Source organism: Myodes glareolus, chromosome X, assembly GCF_982192425.1.
Source record: "Myodes glareolus chromosome X, mMyoGla1.1, whole genome shotgun sequence".
Classification (NCBI taxonomy): domain Eukaryota; kingdom Metazoa; phylum Chordata; class Mammalia; order Rodentia; family Cricetidae; genus Myodes; species Myodes glareolus.
Window position 1 is genome coordinate 59,217,833 of NC_142053.1, and position 18,018 is coordinate 59,235,850.

The window sequence follows — 18,018 nt, forward strand, 5'->3', positions numbered from 1 at the left end:
TCTACAATCAAAAGTATAAGTACAGTTACTAAAAGTCATATTGTTTTGTGGAACAACCACTTCATTAGGTAAGAGAAATAACTATGAGAATATATATTTTAACAAAATGGATACTCATACACTAAGCTCGTTTGCAATATTTTCCAAGTGGGTGTTATAGACATCAGCCGGAATGATCTGTTTGTAGAATTAAGGTAAAATGACATTAAAATAATATAATATGACACACCACATACTGTCTACTTGTACATTTATACTTCTTGTTGATTTACTTTATGTGAGATTTTAATCTCTCTATCCCAGGGGCCTATTTTAGCAAAAACAATATTTCAATTTGTCAAAGACAAAGTGTGCTGTGCATTGATTTCCCTGTCATGTCCATTTCCTTTGCCAAGAGGGACAGAACAAAATTTTAAGATACGAGTGCTTCATAACAAGTCTAGCCCAAAGTAGCTCATGGCCTCATCAGAGTTTAATGAGACATTCGATCTAAGAAATAAATTAAATGACATTTTGGGATCATGCTTAATGAAGCGGGTATCTACAGAAACTCTGCATTGCTATAGTGCTCTTATAATCTGTGGAGAATAGGGCAGGAGAATGTCATCAATCATTTGGGACAAAATGGCACTCTGTGGAATAGAAATTGTTGAACCTCACTAGCTGCTGGTCTCAATCATGCCCCAGAACTAGTTTCTTGTTATGTTAGTGCCATAAAACAGTCTCCACATGCTTATGTTAATTCCATAAGTCAGTGTCTCATCATTGACACAAGCCTTGTGAAAACACAGTGTTTGTGACATTGTAGAGTGAACAAAGGCAAGGAAAGTATAATTTTGGAAAATATAAGTGGAAATTAAGTTTAAGAAAGAAACTTTCCTATAAGAGAAATTAAAAATTTCTATTAAAATTGTTAAAGGGACAGTAATAAATGGTCCTAATAACCAAAACATTGGGCATAAAACAACTCTTATAGACCTCTAAACTTAATTAGCAAATATGACATAAAATCTATAATTATGTCACTGAAAAATTAAAGTACATTCTTCTTTTCAAATACAAGCATTTCAAAAACAGTTACACTTTGTTACAAGGGTTTTTGATAATCACAATCTTCTAATTAGAATAAACAAAATGAGAAAACATTTATTATAAACAATTCATATAAATAAAGAGTAAAAAAGGATCTCAGTCAGAAAATGGATAGACATAGGGTGATGATTTTCAAATGAACTAAGTTAATTAAAAGGTAAAATACAGTAAAATGCCTCTCACTAATATTAACAAGAATTTCAGCTACAATGAAAATGAGATTGTTCATTTATTGGCACATGTTTTGATGTCTACCTGAAAAACAGAACTTTCTGTTTGAGTTTATGTGTTCATTTTTATGGCCAGAAATCTTTGAAAGCCTGAGTAACATAAAATAGATCAAAGTAATGTTTGTGGGGCTTTGTTGAAACTCATGCTTCATTCTTGAGGATTGTGTATATGGATGAAATCTTCATGGAAAACATGTTTAAATTCTAAAACAGAAATTGTTCCATTTATTCCTCCCCCCAAATAAACAGTTTCAGAAAATAAATATTTTTCCATTAAATTTCTGTAGAAGTTTTGCTGATCATTCCCTTTTGGAAAAAGTAGCTGGCAAGAGAAGAGCAACTCATACCTAAAAGTAGCTAATGCACTAGTTAGTTCTAACCTAACCTTAAAACAGACTGTGACCAATTAAATAAATAAAACTATTCTGAAGTGAAATTTATTCTTTTTAATCGATTTTATTGAGCTATACATTTTATCTGCTCCCTCCTTCCTCACCCCTCCCCCTTTAACCCGTGAAATTTATTCTTACAATCAAGATAGTAGAACAGGTTGATTCCTTATGAAAAAATCTGCCTTTAGGCTGGTGAATATAAAGTGTTTTGTACGTTGTTTCTGAATTCAACAACAACAAAAATATATGCTTGTCACATAGGACAACGTTTGTCAAAAGAGTCATTTTTGGATGAGTGAGTGGCAGGTACAAAGAATATTGACACGGAAACATACTAGAACCTTTTCATTTACACGATGATTCACTTCTTGGCACAAATCTCTTTTTTTGCCAATAAAATAAGTATTTATATAGGAAAACTACCAATACATATAGCTTAGTAGCCCTCAATGTAACTAATAAATATTACTTATTTTTGTACATTAGTGAGATATTTATGAGGAACTTTGTGGTCAAACTTTGACTCTGACAATTCCTACCTTCACTATTTTGTATCTATTACTTAATTCCTTGGTGCCTCAGTATGTTTGCTCATGAGATGGGCTAATGGTGGCTCTTATACCCTAAGGTTGTTAGGAGTTTAAAGAAATCAGTCTATTAAAGTGATTACAACAGAGTGTAGCAAACTGTGAACTCAAGAAATGAGAGCTGTTGGCCTGAGTAGTAGCAGCTTTTAGGATGAGTACTGTCACAGCACTCCTGTAGATAACTTTAATACATGCCCACAAATCCTTTCTGAATGAGGTTTTAACCTACTTTGTTTTATTACTATGATTAAAATGCTAAAACATTTCAGTTTAACATCTTTGTATTGTATTTATGCAATAAGAATGATGAAATTTTTACACACTGATTAAGGATTATCATTCTAATTAACTAAATGGGCAAGTATTCAATTTAGCCATTAATTTTGACAAAAATACTAATAAAGACACTGCTAGAATATTGAAGGACTGGTTAGGAGCAGTGCTTAAAATTTATTAAGATAACAGTAGACTTCATTAACGGTCCAAGGCATTGTTCATGTAAAACATCAGGAAAGAGTGGAAAGATATGATTAAGAGGTAACTACAATATATGTACATTAGATTGAGAGAAATACCTATAGGCAAAAATATAGTGGACATTTTGAAAAAATCATCAAGTTATCCCTACTACAATCACTGATATAAAATCAGAGGGCATGATATTAATTCTATCAACTGTTCTCATTCCTGGCAAGGATGTCTTATATTCCTGATTGGTCTTAGTCCATAGCATCTTAAAAGCATTACCTGTCCTTTGACAGGATAATCTCATTTTGATATTTTTGTCAAATGTTATACCCCATAGTTACTAATTTTTTAATAGATTTTCATCATAATGTGAGCAGACCTTTAAAAGGATCAAATGTTAAATCTGTATGTTTAAACATCACTCATTATTTGAGTATATATTTATAAGTATATATATATATATAAAACAGTTCATTTAATAAGATGAATTATATATGACTTTAACAGGTTTTTTTCAGATGAGTGGAGTATTTCAATGTATCTCTCTATAACAGACTTTATAGCACAGGTATCTCTTTTCTTTAGTAAATTTCCTGAGGATTCTAAGGATGCCATCCTAAAGCCAGTCCAATATATTAAATAGGGTGTTATTTATAGAAGTAACCCGTAATAGGCACAGTTAAGAAATGATCATAAAGAACTATATATTTTAATTATATTTGATGTTCTTTAAGTAAAAAATGGATGGGACTGGAGAGATAGCTCAGTAGTGAAGAGCACTGCCCACTCTTTCAAAGAGTTCTGATTTGATTCCCAGCACCCACATGGCAAATGACAACCATTGTAATTCCAGTCTTGAAGGATACAAAGCCCTCTTCTGGCCTCTGAGGGCACCAAGAACACAGACATACATTCAGACAAAACATATATACACAAAAAATTTTAAAAAATGAAAAGAAAACATATTCCATACATTTAGATTTCTTCATGGCTGATGAAATTTTCAGATAATTAGATAATGTGAAAATGAATGCACAGTCCATAGACATTAACATGAGAGCATTAAGTTGTAATAGGCATTATCTCAATAAAAAGGAAAGGGGCATGCTGAACAGAGGAACTATTCCTCAACCAAACTTTCTATAAATGCTTATCGAGGGACTTATATACATAGACAAATGTACACCCACACATAGACACACGTGATGTGTGTATGTGTCTATTTCCCTAACAAATAAAATAAAAGCAACTTAAATTAGATGCCATGATAAAGCAATGGTTATTTTTCTAAGAAATCCTCATTCACCAAGACTTAAGTATGTTTTTTTTTTAAATTAATGAACTCCTTTAAAATTACCAATAACAAGAATGGTGGGCTCTTTTCCTCCAGCGCGCTACCGACGATCCTATTGTCATCATGGGTCACCGTCACGCCCGGTGTTACCGGTATTGTAAAAACAAGCCGTACCCAAAGTCTCACTTCTGCCGAGGTGTCCCTGATGCTAAAATCCGCATCTTTGACTTGGGACGGAAGAAGACAAAAGTTGATGAATTTCCACTTTGTGGCCACATGGTGTCAGATGAATATGAACAACTCTCTTCCGAAGCTCTGGAGGCTGCCCGTATTTGTGCCAATAAATACATGGTAAAGAGTTGTGGCAAGGATGGCTTTCATATTCGAGTGAGGCTTCACCATTTCATGTCATCCGAATCAACAAGATGTTGTCCTGTGCTGGGGCTGACAGGCTCCAGACAGGTATGCGTGGTGCCTTTGGGAAGCCCCAGGGCACAGTGGCCAGGGTTCATATTGGCCAGGTCATCATGTCCATCCGCACTAAGCTGCAGAATAAGGAACATGTGATTGAGGCTCTTCGTAGAGCCAAGTTCAAGTTCCCTGGCCACCAGAAGATCCACATCTCAAAGAAATGGGGCTTTACTAAGTTTAATGCAGATGAATTTGAAGACATGGTTGCTGAGAAGCGACTGCTTCCTGATGGCTGTGGGGTCAAATATATTCCTAATCGTGGTCCCCTGGACAAGTGGCGAGCCCTACACTCCTGAGGGCTTTCACGGTGCTCTCCTATACCCTACCAAATCATGTTCAGTAATAAATCTCACATCCAGTACAAAAAAAAAAAAAAAAAGAATGGTGGTTGCCAGGCATGGTGGTGCACACCTTTAATTCCAGCACTTGGGAGGCAGAGGCAGCCTGATTTCTGTGAGTTCGAGACCAGCCTGATTAACAGAGCAGAGTTCCAGGACAGCCAGAACTGTTACACAGAGAAACCTAGATTTTCTGGCAAGCAATTTTCAGGAATTAATTATCAAGCCTTATAACCTTTCAAGTTAAGAATTGTTAGCTCATTTAGAAGAAATCCTGAGACACTAAAGAGCTACGGTGAAAAGAAGTGTACATATGTGTACATTCTATGTATGTAGAAATTCTATCAAGCATAAGCATATTTATCCTTAATATTATATCTGATCATTATTTAGGTTGAGGGTGGCTTCATATTTTTACAGAGAACATGAAATAGTATAAATAGTCTAAACCATACCTTAAGCTAATACATTATTTTCACCACAACCACCTCTGCTACCCACCCAAGACATCTAATCTTGTTAATGCTTCTACACCCACTCCTCACCTTTTTTCAAAGTTGGCCACAACTCTCACACCACTCTATAATGTGCCTCTCTTTCTTAACAGACTATAACATTGTTAAAGTAGGAGGGGATTGATGAACCATTGGAGTGGAAATAGTAAATAACTGGAAATCACTGTATTTTGAAAATAACATAGTATCACATTGCTGAAAGTATATAGGTAGATTTCAGTATATTTGAGTAAACACATCAGGTATTGTCTTTCCTGTAATCAGCATCACATTGACCAATAACACTAGGCAGCAGGAGTGGACTACTAGTTTAAAACGTTCAGAATTCTATCACACAAAAGATTGAAAGAAACACTATATTTATGGGGTTCGGCTATTTTCCTAAGCACATAGTTTTTCCATACTTAAAATGGAAAACTTTTATAAGTATGACTACAAATATACTAAGCACAAATTAAAATATAGCCATGTCTACATATGTATCCAAATTTAATAAGTTTTACTTTAATTCATTTCAAACATTCTTATGAAAAATATTTTTGTCACTATACATAATATTGTGAAATATTACCTTAAAGGGATATATTAAAACATAATATTCTACATGTATAAGTATATATGTATACATATATACATATATGTAGGTAAGGAAGTTTGTGTATGTATATATAAATATTTGTGTATGTATATATATTTTCATTGATTGACGCTGGTACATTTTAAATAAAATGTAGACTTTTGAGGCTTCTTTCCCAACATTCTAGAGTCACTCAATGTAGTTATTAATTTTTTAAATGTAAGTTGGGCTTCTTAACATTCATGACACATGCACCAGAACCATTCATTCTTCCTGTCTTTTGAAAGAAACAAATGGCTTTTACTGACTCTCATGAATCTGACAGTCTTTCTTTCTGAGCCCCATAAAACTGTCTAAGTGATACAAACTTCAGAATATTGAGTAGTTAATTTTCTACATTTATTCAATGGTAAATACACAGTTTGGGGGAATAGAGAAAATCTGTTCAAATGACATTAGCCAATAGTCCAGCTTGTGACCCCCAACTTGGATATAGTCAAGAAAATCATGACATGAATGACCTGTATTTCTAAAACTTAACCATGAGCAAGAAAAACATGGGCAGTGATAATTATATTGATGGCCTTAATTCTGTAACAATACATATGAATATTTGCATCAGCACTTAAAGTACTGATAGAGCTTCTTTTCGATGACAGAATTCTCTTTGAATAAAGTACGTTAACTACATTTCCCATGCATGGAGTCAATTGGTAGGTGCACAAAGGAAGTTCACACAAAAAGCTATACTCTGTCCTTATATGGGATGCATAATCACTCAACTTTATCTACATCTTAGATCATTCCAATTAGAAATGCTTTTTAATGAGGCATACATGTAAACAAAGTACACACATTTGTTGAGTTAGGAAGAATAATTGAGGAAATACATTTTAAAAGTGTAATTGGAGAAGGAGAATTGCACGGCAGGCCTCTTATTTGGCAAACGCCTACCTGTTTTTATTATGCTTTATATTGTAAGTCTATGTCCTCTCATGTACCACATGAAAAACACTTACCTAATTCACAAGCAGTAAACAAGATTATATTTACAATGTGATGTGATATGAGTTACTTGGATGTTGATATATAGAAATATACAGACATATAGAAAGAGACCTTAAATTATAAAATATACCTTTTAACTGCCATGTACATTATATACCCTGAAGAGCTTCTATCATTCTGATTAATCCACCAACTTGCCTTATAATAAAACAATGAAAAATAGAATTAATTTATTATCATCAGTGGAATAGTTCAATATTTTCCAAACCAAAAAAACCTCACAATGTACTAAACTCAAGTCTGTAGTTTAACAAATAATTAAAGTTTTAAGTAACTACATTAGACTCTTACTCTCATTTAAAGGTTATGTATTATCAAGACTTCAATTGGATGTCTGAGGACATTGTGATTATGTATATATAAAGGCGATTCAATATGGCTACAGATGGTCACCAAAAGCCAGGAAGTGACAGGCAGATAGAAAACCACTAAAAGAGTCATTGGTGAATAGCATATAGTATGGATATGCTGGACAGATTCATATACTAGGCAAGTTGCAGTAAGATGATGTGATATTTAATGAAACTGCTCAGAATATAATGAAATTTAAAACTTAGGAATTGCTAATTCTAAAATTTTCCATTAAAGAATTTCAGGAAATATTTGACCTCAGGTAAGAGAAATCAAGATAAGCAAATCAAGGATAAGGGATGACTGCTTTATTCTGTAATATCTAGCCCAATTTCTACATCTTAATCTTGAAACACACTCATGGCAGAGGTTAAGAGTGAACATGTTCTGTCTTCTTCCTGTAAAAATTTCCAATACTAGCTCATAATTGAAGCATTCCATGTTATTTCTTTCTTGATATTTCTACCACTTCTCTGTTTATTAACATTTGATGACAAATCCCTTGTTATTGGTTTTTGAGAAATTCATACCACTAGAACCATATTTTCCTTCTGTTAGCATTTGATGATACCCTAATGCCTACAATCTCCTGATATATCCTGCTTGGCTTCAGAACAGATACAATAGCAGTTACATAGAACTGAATGAAGGCAAGCAAAGTACAATGCTCCCATTTTATTGTTCTTTTTTCCTTGTGCTGTAATATAACAAAACTACAGAAATAAACACAACAAACTTTTCTAGGTTTATGGATAAAATTCCAAATTTGAGTTCTTCTTTGAGTTCAATTTTGTAATACTATAAGAATTTGTCCTAACATGCTTTAGGTGACTAACTTTTTGAAGATATAAGTTGAATTTTTTCATATTTTGTATGATGTATTTAAAAACTGAATGCTGTTAGAATTATAGTCATAAAGACCTCCATTTTTTGCAAAATCAATGCATCATATCAAACAATTAATTAATGTTTTATTTACATATGCCATCTTTGTAGATAAAGAAATATCTCCATGTCTGAATGCAAAATTACATTGGAGATTGCTCCATACATGTCAAAATCTTTTGATAAAATAGAATATATTTGTTTCCTTTCTGTTTTATTAATACAAAATAATATTTAAAAAGAATATATATCAGGGCTGAGCATGTTGGCTCATGTCTTTAGTGCCAGTGCTTTCAGAGAAGAAATTAACAGACTGATCTCTGAGGGTTCAAGGTAACCCTGGTAGTTTCATAGCAGCCAGAGCTACATACTGAGACCTGGTCTCAAATAATGCAACATTAAGCTAGGCAAGCCCACATAATGCTTTGGGTTTCATATTTTGCATGTTAAAAAACCAGCACAGTATGCTGATGCTGATTACAATTTACTAGAAATCTATCTAATTTTAATTATGTTGCATGTTACCATTTAAATTAGTTAATGTCAATTTCTAAATATAACTTTAGGAGCAATGTTGAACTTAAGTAATACTTTAATATTTAATTAGCAATCTGCTGTGGATCCTGTAATGATATATATATAGAGAGATAGATAGAAAGATAGATAGATAGATATGTAGATAGATAGATAGATTCACAAAGTAATTTCCTTTTATTTTGCTATTATACTTTTTCAATTACAGAATACATCTATTAAGAGGTATCTAACAAAATTTGTCATTTTTTGTTTTTCTTAAACTTCCATGTTAGTAAGTCTAACCCTACTCCAATATTATACAACAATTACCTGTTTCATTTGCTCTTTTTTAAAATAACTTCTGTATTTTGAATCACAATGGTGTGATAATGGGACATAACCTCATATTCAAATTATTTCAAAGTAATTGATTAAATAATCTAGCCTCAAAGGAGTTTATATAGAGTCCAGGATGCAATTTTGACAGATCTAAAATAAAACCCAGTTTTCCAAGTCTAAATATGGTTTCTTTCTCTTGCTGACATAATTAATATGCCCTTGTACCATGTTAAGCTATAAAATGGTTCATTTAATCACACTTAATTGAATTTATGATTTTATACTTAATTCAGATTTAAATTCTGTAACAATACTATTTATTCTATCCTCTCCCCTCTCATTAGAGTGTTTGAGGTAGCTTATCCTACTTAGCAGGTGGAAACACTTAAATTAATTCATCAACTTGAAAATATTCTAGGACGTTAAAATGGGAATGAGGTACTAAACATGGTATCACTATTAGGTAGGGAAGAAAGAACACAATTTAAGAAATAACATGCATCAGCAAATGAACCTAGGGTATGAAACATAAGTAAGATCTCATGTTATAAGTTCTCACCTTGATATTTGCAAGTTTATTAATTGTGCAGATTTATTTTTAATATGTATGATATTGAGGTAGAGTTGCTATAGTTACATCATCGAAACTTGCTTTAAAAAAAACAAAAATGCCTTCAATGTTACTGGGAATATAAAGTGTGACAATGTGTGAAAAGGTATGCTAAAAACAATATAGAACCTAATGTTTGTTATGTAATGCATTATATAAATATAAACATTGCATGAAAAACATGAAATTCATGAATTAGAATCATCATACATGGATCTAAATTGTCCATTTGCTTGGTACGCTAGTATTAGCAGAGAAAACAAACTTAGGAGGCAGCTCCTTAGGTCAGATGATAATTTGTCATGATGTTAAAATACTGTTTGATAAATAACACATTAAATAAATGAATGTAACTGGTAATTAATGCATTATACTAGTACCGATTCCATCCAACTTGTCAGCATAATCTTCATCAGAAAATGAAAGAACTTCCAAGCACCAGGAGGCTGCCAAGTAGAATGCAATCAGTGGCTTTATTAAATGACCCAGTGAGGAGATGACTCAGGCATAGTGCAAAGGCAAAGAAAAGGCGTTAAATTTTTGAACAGACAAATGTACTTTTATTTCAGTTTAATAAAATAAGAGACAATTAATAATTAAAAGGTACTTGACAAACTAATTTAACTGCATAATGAGGGTAATCAAGGCAACATTTTGGAATATCAAGATGTAGAAAGTGTGAATTTTATGAAAAAAGAAAAATCGACGAAGCTAAGGTTAACTTAAAAATACAAATGCAATATTTAGGAAAAATATCACAACTTTTTCTTCTTCATTCAAAGCTCTGGACCAGGAATGTGAACGATGAAGTTTCAATTTGATGACTGATGGTTTCTCTGTCTTGAATCTTTGATCATTTTTTTTTACTTATCTATGCTTTAATTTTCTCAGCTGTTTAATAGGACATTAAGCTAGGCCACTTGTTTCAAGATCTCAGAATTAAAAAAAAATGTGAATGAAATGAAAAATGGACAGGGGCCAACAATTGTCTACACAATCAAATTGGGATAAAGTATTTCAGAAGAAAATAACGATTTCCATCATCATTATCATATTAAAGCATGATATAACAAAACTGTAATCTCAGAATAAAGGAACAATAATTTAAATTTGCTTTATTTTTAAGTTTATTTAGCCTACATTTTTGTATGAATTTTCCAGGCTTCCCTTTAATTCTGACCAATGAACATTTTGCATAGTGACACTTGATCCTGAGTCACGTTTTAGAACATTTTTAGGACTCTCTACATTTCTAGATCTAGGGATTAACTTTTCTTTTATGGACTCTATCTTATTAACTAAAATATCAGTACAGAGTATGAATTCAGATGTATGTGTTCAGCATTAGGGGTTAAAAGAGAGAAAAATCCTTCATTCTGTGTGACTACTTTCATATTAGTTTTTTTGTGAGATGATTATTGTACAATCTTTTCATAATTTCAGCACTGATGAGGAGAACATCAAAATCCATGATGGTATTTCCAGTAACTTTCTTCTCTTTTTACTCTTTCAGTAATTTTATTGGAAACTTATATTCTATAAATGAAAAGATGAGAGGTCTAGAATATAGAAGATTTATTAATTCCACAAACAGCAAAGCATTTAGTGTAAAATAATAAACCAAAGATAAACATATTTTTTGAGCTTCATTTTGTATTGCTGGGAATAGGGTTACCTTCCTATTCTATACTATTTAATCTTGCTTCCTAGTGAAGATGCAAAAGACTTTAAGAGAATTTATCCTACTCAGAAATTTTATAAAAAAATTAAAAAAAAAACAGTATCCTAATTGTTCAAAAAAAAGTCTACTCATGCAGTTTTTTTTTTTAAAATCCAGGTCCACAGAGGATAAGAAGACTACCACACAATGAATGGGTTGGGGGAGTAAGAGAACATTATAGGCTAAACATCAAGAGTTTGCTTTCTGCTTCCAGATAATGGAGGTCAGATGAGGACTGCCACACAGACATCTTACAGAATCCAGCTCACTTATAAGTGAATGAAGTGTCCTTCATTTCCACACTCTTGCTAGTGGAGGATTACAGGTGTGTAGTTCTGGTATGACTTATCTTTCTGATGCAGTATGTGTGTGCATATATATGTGTATATATGCATACATCTATTAAAGTTATTAAACATTATACAACATGAAGTGTACATTCTACAAGTTTTATCTTAAAGAACACATGTTTTACAAAGCCTCACACTTTATTCAAATAAAGGGCAGCTGAGAGAAAAACCTCCAAAAATTTATGATCCTTATCCAATTAGAATCATGCCAATTCTTCGGCTCAGAAAAGTATACATATACTATACATACACCACTCTAACGAAAACTTTAATTATATAAGTGATGGACATTCTGGGTGTGGAAGCGATGCACAGACTTAAACAATGAGAGGTAGAAATACCATGAATGTGCAGCAAACTTGATGAAAAGCAGAAGATAGCGAGGAAGTGACTAGAAATCAAAGAATTAATTTCTAGGTCTGTTTCTGATACTTCTTTGTTATTTGTGAGCACTAGAGGTTTTCTATTGAGCCTAAATATCCAGGCACATTGCACACAACTTAATAAGTCACAGAAAAGTCTCCAGAGTTTGAGTAGGCAGCCTTACTGCACACACGTTGAGAATGTACGCCTCTGCTCTTGCTCTAAGAACTCTGCAATCATCAAAATTGCCTTGTTAAGCATCTCTCTAAGGCCTTGTCCTACAGAGGTAGATAACTTGCACCAAATGCTAGATTTAAAGGTTATATGGTCTCACAATTAATTCTACTAGATTTTAGTTTTCTTTGTCTTTTCAGGTAGGCACAGAAAAAAAATTAGCTATTTTTTCTTCATCTACTTAAGGTTATTAGCCAATTGAGGCTGTCAATATTTAATGAACACAATGATCTTATATGCAGTAATTGAAATAGATATTTTTCATTATCATTTATAGTGTTCAATTTCATAGCAGGCATGCTAAAAAAAACTAGAATGTCAAAAAGAAGGTTAATATGCTCTCTGAAATAATGATAGAAATTCTAACAATGTCCCAGATTTTACCATTATGCATTATATACCAGTACTGAAATATTGCCAATCAAACTATATTAAAAATGTAACAATTATGTTCCAATAATTTTGAGAAAACCTGATTTATAATTATTTACACATATTCTTGAGACACACTTGTGATATACAATCGTTCTTACTACCTTCTGTATCCTACTTGTAGAAAACCTTGGGTCAATCACATTAAATGATTACCCTGAATTCTTATGTGGCCTTTTGTTTGCCAAACATTTCATTTGACATACCCTTTCCCATAGTCAGGAAAATGTTTTCAATCTTAAACTTGTCCATAAACCTGAACTGTTTGGCAACTTTTCAATATTTTCTTTATCTCCCAATTTTTTTGTGTGTGCCCGTTCCTCCTCATTTTCAGTTGCTTTGCCATAGTGAAGAAAAAAAACCATGTCAATGCTTTGTGTATTATACACCTTTCTTAGTGAAAAAATAAAGCTTTCCACCAACACTCTGTCCACACATACTCAGAGATACCCATGCAATTCAAAATTGAATTACTAGAGAATGTAAATGATGGTGGCAATCTCAAAGCAAAAAAATTTTAAATACAAAACTTATAAACATAGAGAATGATTTCCATGTTGCATGATGAGGCATAAATGTGCTTCTATTACCATAATAAAATGTTTTGAAATTATTTTTAAAGTATGCACATATGATTGTAATTAAAATGCTCTGTAGCACTGTAAATCCAAAGTAATTTAGAGAATAACCTTCATTGCTTTTACTGGAAAGCTAACATCTGTCTGTTATTAAAGTTATGCAGAGCAAAGAACTCAATTAATTTTATTTCAGTGCTGGTTAAACTATGTACTCATTATTGAAGATTGTGATGTTAAAATCAATTACAATAGTATAACAAACTTCCCATATTTTTCTACAACTTAGTTTATGTAATTTCCCTTCCACTTTCATCCACAGAACTATTAGTTAAATAGGAAGATGCAAAAAATGAAACTCTAGGTTTCTTACACAATTATTCAGATCAAAAAGAGTAGATCATTTCTTCTGCTTCTGCTCATGTTATGCAAGCTCGTCCAATCCACACCTAATTTGCTCTCTGGCTACTGCAGAAGTCTCTAATAACCATGTTATCACCCAATTTGATGCCCTGGTGGTAGTTTATACTATTCAACTTGATTGTGGAAGTTGATGGCCTTGTTTAACTCCTCAATGTCTTCTAAAAAGACATTCCTTCCTAGACTAGTAAAACACATGTCTTCTTTATTCTTTTCGTTTGTTAAGACTGATTTTGCAAATTCTTTTCAACCACAACCTAGATGTAGGTATTATTCTCACCGTGTGAAAAAATTAAGACGTACAAGGGATTATGCTAAGATTTGCTATTTTTTCTGTGTATGCCTCTGTATGTATGTGTGTGTGTTTCTGTGCATATTCATGTACTCTTTTTCTTACAAGATTGTGGATTACATTTCTTGACAATAGAGCTGTAGTTCTTTGCAGATAGCCACCATCATGCAGAAATGGATTACTTTTTCTTATTTCCTTTTTGTTGCTTTCTTTTGTTATGAAGAGAATGAGAGTGTCTGGTTTTGGAAAAACAGATCTCTAATGTTCACATCAGCACTACAGCATAAGTACTAGGTCTTACAACATGAATATACATACTATATGTTTGTTTGAAAATGAAAACAAAAGAATAAGTCTTTTTAGTTGATCATAGATCCAGTATAGGCTTCCTTTTCTCTAAAAGCTAAGAGCCTGTCAGAGATTAAATAGGAGGGGAAATTGTAAGAGATGAGAACAAGAGCAACACCATGGGTAAGAGACTAAATTAGGGGAGGTTGATAAAACTACACCTATGTACTGTAAAAAACAGTACCTTGAAATAATGAAAAAATAAATAGATCTGAAAATTAAATGCAAATGCTGTTGATTGTTAGATTGATGACAACCCAGGAGGAGGTTTCTTCTCTAAATCATATGGAACTTTTCTTCTTATTGTCATTTTTAGCACATTGGTAACTAAGATGCTTTTTGACAGAATACTTGTGAAGTCTGCAAATGATTCAACACCCAAAGGGATTGCTAATATGCTTTCTGACAGAATCAGGATTTGAAATTTTGTAGCAGGTAGTGGTGGTAAACTTTAAACAAATTACACTTAATAAGAATAAACACAAATATTAGTTTTATTTCAAAAAGTGAATTACATTGGCCTAGAATTTGTTATACTCCAATTTATGTACAATTTCTGTTGAAAAATAAAACAAATAAATAGAAATAAAGTTTTAGTTGACCACAGAGCCATAATGTACACCCACAGAGGTAAGATTAATAGAAAAAGTAAGATTTCTAATCTGTCATGGATTATGTAGAAGTGAAAATGAGAAAGAACAGGAGAATGTAGTGGCATTAAATTTGTATCTTAATAAATGCAGCTTTCCTGAAGATCAGAGAGTTAAACAGTCCCACTATTCAGCCTTATAGACCATGTAATGGTAACACACACCTTTAATCCCACACTAGTTTGCCATAGAAACCGGGTGGTGTTTGCCTTTATTCCCAGTCCTAGAGAGGATTATAAAATGGGAGGAGACAGCCCTCAGCCCCAGTCTCATTCTGAGATTCCTGGAGGCAGGAGTGCCATTTTCTGACTGAGGTCAAGGTAAAAGCCAATGACTGGCTGCTTTTCTTTTCTGGTGTTCAGGTTGAGCCCCAGTTTCTATCTCTGAGCTTTTATTAAACATGCTTCAGGAGCAACCACCATTCTGGATGGGTTAATCATTAAGGAAAGGTTGAGAAAAATTATACATATGTACTGTGAAGATATGCCATGAAAATATGGACAAATTCTCAAGAGCTTCAAATATTTGAATTACTACTACAAAAAAGTGGGGCATCTCAGATTCTGTATTGTCTCTAGCATGGTCCTGCGAACTTAGAAGATGACAGATCTCATTATAGAAAGGGTGACATATTTTTAGTAAAAGGAGCTTAGGAATTTGTAAAGGAAGGACTTCCACATTACCACTGCCCCATTATGAAAGGAGATTAAATTGGATGATCTTCTAAGGTCTCTTACAACAAATAAGATTCCACATGTCTATGAAACAACCAGTAATGCAAGTCATATAACAATCACCAATTCAAAATTTCCTACCATTTTACATTGTCTTACTTATTCTAAATTTTAGTTTGGATAGAATATAATCAAAATTCCCAACTGTTCTAGTATTATAAAATACAATCTGGAGTTCACTTAACAATCATAATTATTGAACTCACTGAGATACACATTTGTATGTTTGCATATTTATAACATAGCTAGTTAGATTTATGATTACAGTTTATGCCAGTTAAAGAGCAGAAGGAGGGAGAATATGACCAAGGAAGTCAGGACCATGAGGGGATGATCCACCCACTGAGACAGTGTGCCTGAACTAATGAGAGCTCACTAAAGCCAGCTGGAACGGGACTGAACAAGCATGGAATCAAACTGAACCCTCTGAATATGGCTGAAAATCGGGGCTGACTGAGAAGTCATTGATAAAGGCACTGGGACTTGGTTCTACTGTATGTACTGGCTTTTGGGGTTCTAGTTTATTTGGATGTACACCTTCCTAGGCCTGGATGGAGGGAGAGGGCCTTAGACTTCCCATAGGGCAGGGTACCCTCTCTTAGGACTGGACAGGGATATGATATGCATACAGACAAGTAATTGTGGACATATGTGTGTATATGTATAGTACAGGAAGAAATACATGCATATATACATGAGTGATATAACAATAAAGGTGAAGGAAAACAAGACAGAGTGAGGCAATGTCAAAGCCATTTGAAATAGAGCATGAAGTGCAAGATTAGCAAGCTATTGACAGGTGTTCAGGTGATAATTAACACTTGTTTGTCAACAAAAGGAAAAAAGTCAAGAACGGAAAGATGAAAGAAAAACTCATGACTTTAGTGACAAAAATCTCAATAGCAAAGTAGAAGCAGAAGGAAATACAACTTTAGAGTTATAGAAATAGGATATAATACAACATAGCATTTTTTCTGTTTTCCTAAGAGTCACTGATCTTGTTGTTCATTAGTATTTGAAGATTAGTACATTCAGTTCTCTTACAGCCTAGAAAATACAAATATCCATTTTCTTTCTCCTTTTTTCTTCTTCATGCAGTGCATATTTACTTTAATGAGTACATGGCTTTTTAAATGATAGTTGTAAAACAAAATAGCACCATTTGCATATCAGAGTAATCAGTACTACCAGCTTGAACTTTGTCCAGAACAGAAATGGTGCTAAAGAGAATCTGTCTCATGTTGATCAGTTCAAAATCTGAAACTGCAGCTTTAGAAGTCTGCAAAAAAATGATTTAAAAAAAAACACTACTTGCATAAGATGCTAAAATGGGGGTAAGGCCTGGTTTAATATCATGAATGCAAAAATAAGCAGTTAGTTTTTGACTTTATCTTTTTATGACCCGGGACTTGATTTACTCCCTACAATCTGATGATGGTATTTCCCAGTCTACCGAAACTCTTCTGGTAGCTCAAGAAATGTGATCCAAGACAGTAACTCATACTTTCCTATTCGAATGACATATTCCCCCAAATTTCTTTTCTGGATGTTTTTTTTTCTAATTTTCCCTTCTTAGACTCTTAAATTCTATCATCAACCTAATTATTACCTTTGTATGTACAGATTCAAAATTAGGTAATTATCCTCACCGACCTCTTTCTTAAGAGAAACACCATAGGTTGTACTATCTAGCAGGTAACTCTAGCTGTACTCTGTTTGATCTTCAAATCAGAGGAGTTAAATAATTTTTAATTGAACTAAGATACTTCCTCACAATTTACCTCCACTCCTCTCTTTTTATAAACAAACAAACAAACTGGAGAAAAATATAGATACATAGGAAGCGATGCAGGCACAGGGCTATATTGTATCTTCTCTGTGTACCTAAAAAAGAGTACTGTTAAAAAAATGCTCCCTACACCGGACGGAGCCCTCCACGGTCCAAATGAGGAGCAGAAGGATGAAGAAAATGAAAAAAGAAATCAGGACTGCGATGGGCGCCATCACCCACTGATACAAGGGGACGGATCTAATGAGAGTTCACCAAGGCCAGATGGACTGGAACTGAACGAGCACGTGATCTAACCAGATTCTCTGAATGTGGCCGGATTCTCTGGATGTGGCTGGCCCGGAGTCTTTCTGAAAAGCCATTGACAATGACACTGGG

General features: G+C 33.3%; 2 protein-coding genes across 4 annotated transcripts in view; one reads left to right on the forward strand and one right to left on the reverse strand.

The window, feature by feature from the left end:
- The window catches only part of Diaph2 (diaphanous related formin 2), a 727,907-nt gene that overhangs the window by 320,543 nt on the left and 389,346 nt on the right, over positions 1 to 18,018 (reverse strand). The window lies entirely within an intron of this gene.
- LOC148117346 (large ribosomal subunit protein uL16-like) lies at positions 4,439 to 4,902 on the forward strand. The gene has a single exon (XM_087902887.1). It carries the CDS (start codon positions 4,489 to 4,491, stop codon positions 4,828 to 4,830), a length of 342 nt encoding a protein of 113 aa, XP_087759013.1. The 5' UTR covers positions 4,439 to 4,488; the 3' UTR covers positions 4,831 to 4,902.

Bases quoted from the DNA above. Each gene is read 5' to 3' on its own strand.
- LOC148117346 (XM_087902887.1), top strand. From the start codon at position 4,489: ATGTTGTCCTGTGCTGGGGCTGACAGGCTCCAGACAGGTATGCGTGGT.